Source organism: Antedon bifida, chromosome 8, assembly GCF_963402885.1.
Source record: "Antedon bifida chromosome 8, ecAntBifi1.1, whole genome shotgun sequence".
Classification (NCBI taxonomy): domain Eukaryota; kingdom Metazoa; phylum Echinodermata; class Crinoidea; order Comatulida; family Antedonidae; genus Antedon; species Antedon bifida.
This window is the reverse complement of record NC_136233.1, coordinates 10,150,957-10,161,815: the sequence shown is the minus strand read 5'-3', so window position 1 is coordinate 10,161,815 and position 10,859 is coordinate 10,150,957. Positions and strand designations below refer to the sequence as shown.

The following is a 10,859-nucleotide window of genomic DNA, read 5'->3' as shown; positions in this document are numbered from 1 at the left end:
AGCTAGCTCGTATAACCTGTGTTAAAAAACTATTCGAAACCCGACCGTCGTGTAAATAACCTTACATATTATTTATATTCACGAACTCTTCGCGTGATTTCCATGAACATATAAAAAGTCAAAAATCAAGTCACCTCTAAATAAAGTGTTCTTACACTCTAAAAATGGCACTGTCCTGCGCTGGAAATATTCTTAAAGATAACATGATGAGATGCGTTCCTGTTGCATCGAGAGCAAGGTAGGTTTATGTGATATTATTAAAGTTTTGTTAAGTTTTAAGTTCTAGGCTAGTCCAGCAGCAGCAGCAGCAGCAGCATGCACTGTGTATAGAGACAGGGCATGGATGGTCCAGGCCAGCAGCAGGGCCAGAAGGAGCAAAGTTCCCATCTCACCATCTCCTCTTAGACATAGGCCTAGTCAATATATTGTGTGCATTATTGTTGTTTTTTGATTTAATGATAATATTCTTGACACAAAAAAAGTTCTTGGTGGTCAGGAGTAGAAATGGGTCCACCAGATGCCATCCTTGGTGTGACAGAAGCCTTCAAGAAAGACAGCAATCCACAAAAGATGAACCTTGGTGTTGGTGCTTACAGGTCTGATGAAGGCAAACCCTTCGTCCTTCCTAGTGTCCGAAAGGTAACTTGAAAGAATTGTTATTGCATCTGATATAATACAGTAAATAAGAATAAGATCCAACCCTCATGACTTTAGGAATCTCTTTATACTTACTGTACCATGAAAGAAAAATTATATTAACCATTAATATTATTCATTTTTTTTGTCTTTGAATAGGCTGAGGAGATAATGATGGCAGCCAATCATGACAAAGAATACTTGCCAATCACCGGACTAGCAGATTTTACAAAAGCAGCGGCCGCTCTAGCCTTCGGAGAGAACAGTGAAGCAATTTCAAACAAGCTGGTAAACCTTTACCTATAATATTTTGCACTGTAACCAATGAATGTGTTATTGCTGTGGGAAACCCAGCTCCAAGGGCTTTCACCAAAGGTTATTATTAGTAAGACCTTTCATGAGCGTAATTTCAACAAAGCACCTACCCAAAAAACTTCTGGGTACCAAAGTAAATAAATACTTTTTTCTTACTTGCTAAAATAACTTGTTAAAATGGATATGAAAGGGTTCCTAGCAATATCATTTTATTGGCTCAACATGTAGATCAATCAGTTTTAAGCTTGCCATAGTCATACTAAATGTTTTGGGCGATGACAACCCCTCAAAATGCCCCTGGGAAACATATGAAAATCTTTTCTAGCTACTGTATGTAAAGTAAATCCATAGCTGGTCAAATTTACACAGGAAAAAATGGCATATTATTAAGCTTAACATTTCAAATGAAATACATTATAAAATAATTATATAATTTTGTGAGGTAATTTCCCGCATGATCGTAATCGGTACTGGGTTTGGTGTACTAGCGTTCGTGCTCCCAACCAGTCATCCATTCATAGAAGCCTTGATGAAGTAAGCCTACCTGGTGGTGGCCATAGAACGGTCCGAGATAACGACTATACTTCGGCTTTAGTCGATAGAAGATTGAAATATTGTTAGAGATAGAGTATACGATGTTTGATTATATGTAGATGTGTGACTTGTTCTATTATTCAAATGATGTTCCGCATAAAGAGATGAAGATAGTAGTTGGGTGGAATGATTTTGTATATAGGCCTAAATTAATTAACTTAGACTGTATATTATGCGATAAATATTATTTTATATATATTTTTTTAATATTTATTGTTATGATTATAATATTAATAAAAAAAGATTATTGAAAACATTACCTTTGTAGAATATTACATCTCAAGCAATATCAGGTACTGGAGCTCTTCGTGTTGGTGCCAACTTTCTTCAGAGGTACTTCCCTGGCAATAACCAAGTCTTCCTACCAACTCCCTCATGGGGCAATCATACACCAATTTTCACGTAAGTAAGAGATTCATGTCAAAATGATTCTACTGTACAGTTAATGCAGTAACTACATTTTTTACTGCAATAACGTATGGTTTTTGTTTGTATAAGTTTATGAGGCAGTCTGATTTTAAAATTTAAAAAAAACCTTGCTAAATAATTGCATAAACAGTTTTAAAGATTAACAATAGGTAGTTACTGCAGTAACTGCAGTGAAATAATTGGTCCCTGGTAAAATTGGTCCCTTGGTAAAAGTCATGGTCCCTAAGAAGATACTAGTTGGCTAATGTATAATGTATGTTGATTTCCAAAAATGTAATTTATAATTTAATGCAAATTACTTTATTTTTCTGTAGTCATGCTGGTTTAAAACTTGGTGCCTATCGCTATTATGATAAGAACACATGTGGATTTGATAAAGCTGGATGCCTTGAAGATATATCGGTAAGAAAACAATTTCAATACTATGTTTTAACAGTGATAAATCTAAATATACTTTATGTGACTCAGACAACAAAATCTGATATGGCCATATATGGTGTCATAATACTACCATATTTAGGCACATCACACACTTTTTTTGTTGAAAAAGTTTGAAAGTGTGGACAGAGCTTTAGAGGGGTTGAAACAAAAGCATAACCAATGCATAATATATCGATAATGATAGGTTTTTAAAATATTTTTAATTAACTGGCAAGATATTAAAAAAAAGGGCAGCAAACATTTTTAGGACAATGATTATTTATGAAAAATTTACTACCTTGTGGAACAATTTATATATTTTTTTAAATTTTCTAACATGTCACTTTCTTTAATATGGGAGAGGTGTCAATTGTAAATAGTGACTGCAGTTTAATTTTGTTTGGTTTGCACTATACACACACACAAATTCAAATTACAAATCATTATTTTTTTTTTTTTTCAGAAAATTCCAGAAGGCTCAGTTATTTTGCTGCATGCTTGCGCCCATAACCCAACAGGTGTCGACCCAAAGGTAGGATTTATTTTGCTGTAAAGAAAGAGTGTATGGTAGAGCTTTTTGAAGAGCTCTTTTTAACTAATAAAATGGGAAATTTTAGGTTTAATGAACAAAACATTATCTGAAACCTCTATAAAAACAGTGAATATTATAGAACTGTTGTCAAGTTTTTATTTGTTTTTTTTAGGAAAGATATTTATAGAGAATTATAATTAATAATGTCAATATTGTTTATTATGATATATATGTCTGGTGGTATAATTATTCCGATGAGCAGTGGCCTAACGCAGAAGCCTAAGGCCCCTAAGTTTCCTCAGGGCACTGCTCAGGGGCCCTCATAAGCTCCGGATTCTCTGGGTTTAGCCAGTGAGCACTCATAGCCATTACGCCACTGCCGATGATATCTGTTTTGCATACATCCATTTATTTAAACAATTAAAATGTTCATATTTATTCCTTATTATTTTAGCCTGAAGACTGGAAAGAATTGAGCCAATTGGTTAAGGTAAAAAAATGCAAAATAAATTTTAAAATGTGTTTAATTGTCGTCAGTGTAATTGGAAACTAGTACAATTTTTAATTACGCTAAATATAAACAGTGATAGCCACACAGTGTATACTGTGACCTACTGTATGCGTGAGTAAGTGGCCGAATGGTTAAGACAGTGGAACCGTACGTAATATGTAGCCATAATAATAGCAAGTGTTCGAGGCTCACTTGCTCCATGGTTCCAGTGGTATAACAAGTTTTCTCGGATAAGGACTATAAATCGTAGTATAGTGTACATAAAATGCTTGTACGCATGTTAAAGCACCTTCGTATATTTCTCAAGATAAGTAGGGGTTACCCCGGTACACTAGTTACACACGGTCAAAGTCTTAAGTAAGCCTTCTACTTCCATAATAATTGATTGTGGAACTTATAACAATGAAGATAATAAGGTACATAGAACTAACTGTTGAATGTCCAATCCAAGGATTATGCAATGAGAATAATGCATTTTGGTGGCACAGTCAGATCTCAAATTCATTCCCCATTGTGCACTATGTGGTATTTCATTAACAATATACAATTTTTACTCGTTGCTGTTAAAGTCTATAAAGCAAAATTATTTATTTAATTTATGTTTTACAGAGCAAAAAACTGTTCCCATTTTTTGACATGGCATATCAAGGGTTTGCTAGTGGTGACATTGACAGAGATGCTCAAGCTGTCAGACAGTTTCTAAAAGATGGACATCAGATAATGTTGGCCCAGTCATTCTCAAAGAACATGGGATTATATGGTACGAATAATCAGGGCTTTTTAATAGCGCTATCCCAGCGTACATTATATAGAAATAACAACTACAATCAATGGGTTAACAGAAAAATTACTACTTACCATGCTTGTGATCTGCACAAAGATTATTTTACTAATTGTGTAGAGAGGGAGGGGAGCAGGATACAAAAATGACATGTGGAATATTTAATGAATGTTTATGAGTTGGATGGTGAGAATATTTCATGAGTTTAAAAATTGACCGCACCGAGGTGGAGCCGAGTTGAAAATAGAGCAGTCAAACATTCATTTTGTTTTATAACACACCTACTTTTATTCAATTTATCCATCATAAATCATGCTAGGCCGGGAAGCTAGACCATTAAAAAGACAGTAACACATTCAACAGCAAAAATTCTCAAAATGTTGACAGAAATCAAATAGAGTGCGTTAATTATCAACATTAGATATCACTTTTCCGTTAGGTAGGGCTAATTCCAAATGACACATGATGCGTAATTGACCAATCAAATTGCAAGAATACAATCAGGTGTGTTATAAAACTATCTAAAATATTCAATAACACCTTGTTTATATGGTTCAAAACAGTTGAGTCACCCTGGTAAAATATTGTGAATAAGACACAATAGAATATTAATAGTATAATAATGCTAATTAGCAATATGGAATTTCTTGCAATATGAATTAAATGTTTGCAGTTACGAATATAATTTATCATTTGGTTTTTATTCATTCCTGTATGGAGGATACCAATTGTATGCAAAATTCACTCTATTAAGAGAAATAATGTTATTGTTCTGAATGGGTTTATTCTCCAATGGCCATATTCACCAACCTCACACATTCCTTTAAATGCTAAATATTTAACTTAAGTAATAGAATAGATAAGAGAATTTTTATTGTTATTCTTTTGATTTAAAAATACTTTTTAAATTTCACAGGTGAGCGAGCCGGAGCATTTACAATTGTTTGCGAATCAGAAGAAGAAATGAAACGTGTCGAGTCGCAAGTCAAAATCACAATTCGTCCGTTATACTCAAACCCCCCAATACATGGAGCTCGTATTGCAGCAACCATACTCAACACACCTGATCTCCGAACACAATGGTAAAAATACTTCATTCAGTCTCAATCCCATTGAACTACCGACTATGGGGCTTATGCTGGTACATTATTATTTCTAATAATACTTTACTTTACACCTGATGATTAACTGCAAGGTAGCATTGCATAAATTAAGAAATTAGTCAAGCATATTATCCACAATTTTAAAGGGAGGTTCTTTTTACCACAAAAGGGGCAAAAATCGTCTCAAGCTATTTACCATTACTTTCGCTACTGGTCTCTAGTTGAAAAAGTGGAGTTTGTTCCCCACAGGCTACAGACTTGTAATAATCTGCCTTGCACTTGTGTGAAGATCATCCGAGAATTCTTTCATTCATATTTGTTCGCAAGTGTTCTCATTGAGTTCAGAATAATATTAAATCTGAAGAGGGAAAAATATCTGACCAATTACTTTCCGTTTATTTTCAACAATTATTGTATATGGTTATTACTATTATCCATTTTTTTTTAAATTTTGTCTCGGAATACTATACTGAAAATTGTAGACATATCCATAAAAGGTTTCTAGTATTAAAAGTGTTGGCTAATGTGCTAATTTTAAATTAAGGAAAATTGCCATACTGATGTGGAGTATTTTCTTACGAATTTTAGGCTTGGTGATGTAAAGTTTATGGCTGATAGAATTATCAACATGCGAAAGATGCTTGCAGATAACCTAAAGAAAGAAGGTTCCACGCATGACTGGTCACATGTCACTGATCAAATTGGAATGTTTTGCTTCACTGGACTCACACCAGAACAGGTGAGATTTAATATTAAGAAAAACATTCTCTTTTTTCAAATACCATCCAATTCAAATGGAGGAATCGCAGAAAAGAGTTAAGCTAAACTAGTTTGAAAAAAAAAGTGTGATGTGCCCAAATATGGTAGTAATATTACATCATAGTGTCCATATAATTATGGGCACCTCACATTTTTTGTCTCATAAAGTTTGTAGACAGACCTTTAAACTAGAGAAGTAAATTAGGGTGGTATTAGCAACACAAGAATTTGGTCCTATGGTTAGAAAAGGTGGTACAGTATTATCACTGTGATGAAGAACATAACTTTCACAGTGCACCATTTATTAGTTATCCGCTTGGTATACCAAGCGGATAATTAGTTATCCGCTTGGTATACCAAGCGGATAACTCCTTGTTATTGTATGGGATCAATAGTTTTTTTCTGTATTATTCTTGGATCCTTCCTTCCTTTTTGTGAGTCGCGTTTCTCTAAAATGTGTAAACATAACATTTCATAACTTTGACAACATATGGGCATTTACGTGAAGTTGTGCACCTCCTATTTTTGAATGACGTCATAGTTGCGCAACGTGACTTACGCGCAATTTTATGAATTTCAATGATTGATTATAGATTAAAAACCAAAAGTCATTTAGTATTGACACTTTGACAAAATTTAAGTCATATCAGGGGCAAACTTTCTACGGATTAAAAATGGCATGTTTCACAAGAAGTTACGCGCGCACGCGCATTTAAAATTTCAAAATGCGCAAAATTAATTTCTAATCAACTTTTTATGCGTTTCTTGTCATTTTGAGCATGTCAAAAATTCCCACGGGCGCGCAATTTTTTACGCACGCGGTGCGCACGTAGCGTTAAAAACATATTTTTTTCTCTTGAATTATATTTTTCAAGTCTTTCCTAGTAATTTTGAAAACAATTTAGACCTTTTCCAGTTTAAATAACGCCATACAAACACGTTGAATTAGACAATTCGTGCGCATTTTTTATGAAAAAGCTTAAAAAATCGTCAAAATTATGTCTTTTTTTAAACAGTCATAGTTTCTAAAGTAAACCGTGAACCGTTTATTTTTATTACAAAATCTAGAAGTTGATGAGTTGTAGATATCGGATCATGCATCGATAAGGCTAAAAAAACATTGTGACGTCATCGTATGGCCACACGAATGTAAAAATTAGGATTTTTGTCTCTTTCGTTATTGCTCATCACATTCAATGGAGCGCATCACGCTTATCTGTATTCCTTTTTCTCCTAAATTTATATATTGTGTAGGTCAATCAACTTTCTTTAGCATGAGATAAAAATATTTTAATTTTTATGACGTCATCATGCCTAAAAATTTTAATTACGTGGGTCATTAATTTCATCTTTACAGTAAATTTTAATCTGTAATAGCTCGTAAGAATAAAATGTGATAATCACGATTAAAACGTTTTCTGGAAGCTATTGGATTGTAGATACGAATTCATGTAAACATTTTGTCAATCGGATGTTGTGACGTCATCATATGGCCAGTTGAATAAAAAAAGTCGTATTTTCCTATTTTGCGTAATAGTTCATCACATTTAAAAGGGTGCGCATCTATATTTTACGTATTCAAATTTCTTCTACACGTTAATATGTTGTTCCTGAGATAATTTCCTCCAGAAATTGCTATTTAAGTGTTTCATTTTGATACCGTCGCCATGTTAAAAATTGGAATAAATGGCGGGTCCCGTAATTTCACCTATTCTACACTGTATGTAATATGTATACAGATTATACTCTTTGCATGTATATACTATATGACACAAATTGACAGAATTCAGCACTAACAGCATATCATATTCTTCAGTTCTTGTCATAATGCCATAATCTTTATCTGTGTGCAATATTCCAACGTATGACGTGCACGTGGCGTTTGTCGTTGTGCGGATAACTAACTCGTCAAAGTGACGAGTTTCATGTCTAGTTTTAATTTGTGATAGATACGAAAAATAAATCTATTACAACGTATTAGAATTTGTTTTTATTTCATTATATTTATACCCTAATTTTAACTATTTCTTGTCTTTAGGTGGAGAGAATTACCAAAGAATTTTCCGTATATTTAACAAAAGATGGCCGTATTTCAGTAGCTGGAATCTCATCAGCAAATAATTCATACCTAGCGCATGCCATCCATCAAGTTACTAAGTAAAATCAGCTGAAACAAATTAACATTTATATAATAATAATCGTCAAGGTTTAGTAAAAAATAATATTTAAAATGATTATTTGAATTGGTAATGTTTCATCATTAATAGATCATTGTGTGTTTTATTAACTGTGCATATCCAACAAGATTTGGTATAGAGACAATTTGCCTGAACAATTGACTGAAATATATTGTTCTCACTAAAATGCAACGAAAGGATGTAAGCACAACATAATTTGACTATCCGAACTGTCTCTTGTGATTAGTCAACTCACTTGCTCCCTTGTGGTGTGTCTAATCCAAGTTTTAACAAAGCAAATTGCAATTAAATGGTTCTAAAATTAAATGTTCTACTATTATAGTTTGCAGTCTATTAATAAATATGAAAACTAAGATGTCTTTGATTGTTTAAAAGTAATTCATAGTAATTAACATACTGTAACATGCCACACACAATTATGACTGATTCAACACAATTTAATGCAATTAACGAATGTCTACATGGAAACTGATACAATCATCATTATTATTCTGACTAGACTTGCCTCAAGTCTGTATTCATGAAACGCCATATGTGCCAAAATATTGATCTTTTTACTAATATTAAAACAAAACTCCGTCCAGTGGCGTATCCAGTGGGGGGTGGGGGGGGGGGGGGGGGGGGGGGGGTCGGCACATCATCGCGTCCGTCGGCAAACTAAGGTGCCGGGGAAAAAATAAAGTTAAGCAAATAAGAATAAACTATTATTCTGACAATAATTGTACTGTAAACATAATTCTTTTGAGTGTTTGTTTATTTACTTATCATATTATTCCCTTCAGATCAACTATTTTTTATTTTCATTACATCTAACCAAACACGTAAAAAATTAGGTTAAAATATCTTTTCATCTTGCACGTACGGCCGTACGCGCTAGATTGTTTACTCTCAAAAGTCTTTGAACCTTATCCTATTCAACCTTGTTTTTGCAGTTGACCTGGGATTTGTATGTTTTCCTACGCTAAGATTATATAGTTCCACATGCCATGTGCTTTTTTCTCTAAGATATATTTATTATAAGTGCCAAAAACCCGCCATCAAAACGAATTTTGTTTGTCGTTCGTGAAGTTGTTTTAATGACAATAGATTTGTATTTCAAGCAGTACAAGAACCGATTGAGTACATCACGCCAATAAAGAAAATAGAGACATCCACTGTAGCGTATACTGTATGACCAGATTGGTTTGTATGTTAGTGTCTAATTAAAAATATACTGTGGATCTTTTAAACCATCAATTAATATTGATTATTTATAAAATGTTTATGATTCTTGTTATTAGCTTTGATTGACAGGTATATTAATGAAATTTGATACAATGCGTGTTCAATTTAAATCAATATCAACAATGAACTAAATGCTTAATGTCTTCAGTTATTTAACTACTATACATTTTAATTAAGATATAAATTTATAAATAACTGGGTATAATACTGAGAACAATATTTTTTAAACATTTTGGTCAAAATAATAATGTTAGTGAAATATGACACAGAGCGTAATATTCCAAATTAAGTAATTTTAGTTATATATTAGCAACCTCTGCACATGCTCATAAACCTCTGTACTTACTCACAAACATCTGAACATGCTCATAAACCTCTGCATTGCCACCCGATTCTATAGCTGTTAGTACACTCAGTGTGGAAGACTGTCGACAGTCTGCCAGAGACCTGTCTGACTGTATTAAGTACTTTTAATACACGATATCGCTGTCATTAGGTTCCTATCTAGAGACAATTTGTAACGTTATAATAATGTATTTGTTATGCGCGATTTGAACGATTTGCGCAATTTGAAATTGCGCAAAAAAATCCTTGCGCAATTTGAAATTGCGCAAAGAATTCTTGCGCAATTTGAAATTGCGCAAAGATTTTCTTGCGCAATATTAAATTGCGCAATCAACTTGCGCAATTTCAAATTGCGCAAGAAAATCTTTGCGCAATTTCAAATTGCGCTGCACAATTTGTAAAATTTTCAAATTGCGCAGCAGAATTCTACAAGAATGCGTGCCAACGTCGACGATCGGTTAACAATAATAATTTATTGGAAACTAATAAAATGAAACATAATAAATGCGAAGATAACATGTGTATAATACACAGCATAAATGGTATACACAATTAAATAATATTATCACTCATTGTAACTTGAAATAAATCATAATAAATGTAAAAATAACAAAAATTAATGTAGTGAGTAATACACAACAGAGCCATATATAGAGAGAGTTACGACTTCGAATGGATTAGAAGCCATGTTTGTGTCCAACTATTCCTATGTAGCGTATGGAGTTGAGTCTTTTGTTTTGAAAATGTATAACGTTCAAAAGGCTTTAATTATCGAATTTAATATCAAAACAATCAATTTGATTAAAGGTTTTTGTTAAAATAATAAAAAATTTATAAAGTTACTGCGAACATGATTTAAAACAACAAAAATAGCAATTTCGGAACGGCTCTGGTTGTGCGCTCCATGCACGCTCTACGCGTGCGCGTTTAGTTTGTACAGCGATTCTCTATAGTAATGCATTGTTTTTACATTTTGTTGTTTAAAATCATGTTCGCAGTAACTTTATGATTT

The 10,859-nt window shown here is 33.2% G+C and overlaps 1 protein-coding gene across 2 annotated transcripts in view; it reads left to right on the top strand.

Moving 5' to 3' along the window:
• LOC144849819 (aspartate aminotransferase, mitochondrial-like) overlaps window positions 1–8,675 on the top strand; it is a 234,676-nt gene extending 226,001 nt beyond the window's left edge. Inside the window, exons 2-12 of one of the 2 annotated variants that reach the window (XM_078706896.1) lie at window positions 117–238; window positions 483–639; window positions 796–924; window positions 1,814–1,947; window positions 2,289–2,376; window positions 2,858–2,926; window positions 3,381–3,416; window positions 4,047–4,197; window positions 5,135–5,300; window positions 5,910–6,060; window positions 8,119–8,675. In XM_078706896.1, coding sequence (XP_078563022.1) covers window positions 165–238; window positions 483–639; window positions 796–924; window positions 1,814–1,947; window positions 2,289–2,376; window positions 2,858–2,926; window positions 3,381–3,416; window positions 4,047–4,197; window positions 5,135–5,300; window positions 5,910–6,060; window positions 8,119–8,241 — 1,278 coding nt within the window. In that variant the 5' untranslated portion in view covers window positions 117–164 and the 3' untranslated portion in view covers window positions 8,242–8,675. Of the gene's footprint in view, window positions 1–83; window positions 239–482; window positions 640–795; window positions 925–1,813; window positions 1,948–2,288; window positions 2,377–2,857; window positions 2,927–3,380; window positions 3,417–4,046; window positions 4,198–5,134; window positions 5,301–5,909; window positions 6,061–8,118 lie in introns of those variants that run through there. The other variant, XM_078706895.1, reaches the window with a different exon arrangement.
• Window positions 8,676–10,859: the final 2,184 nt, after the last annotated feature.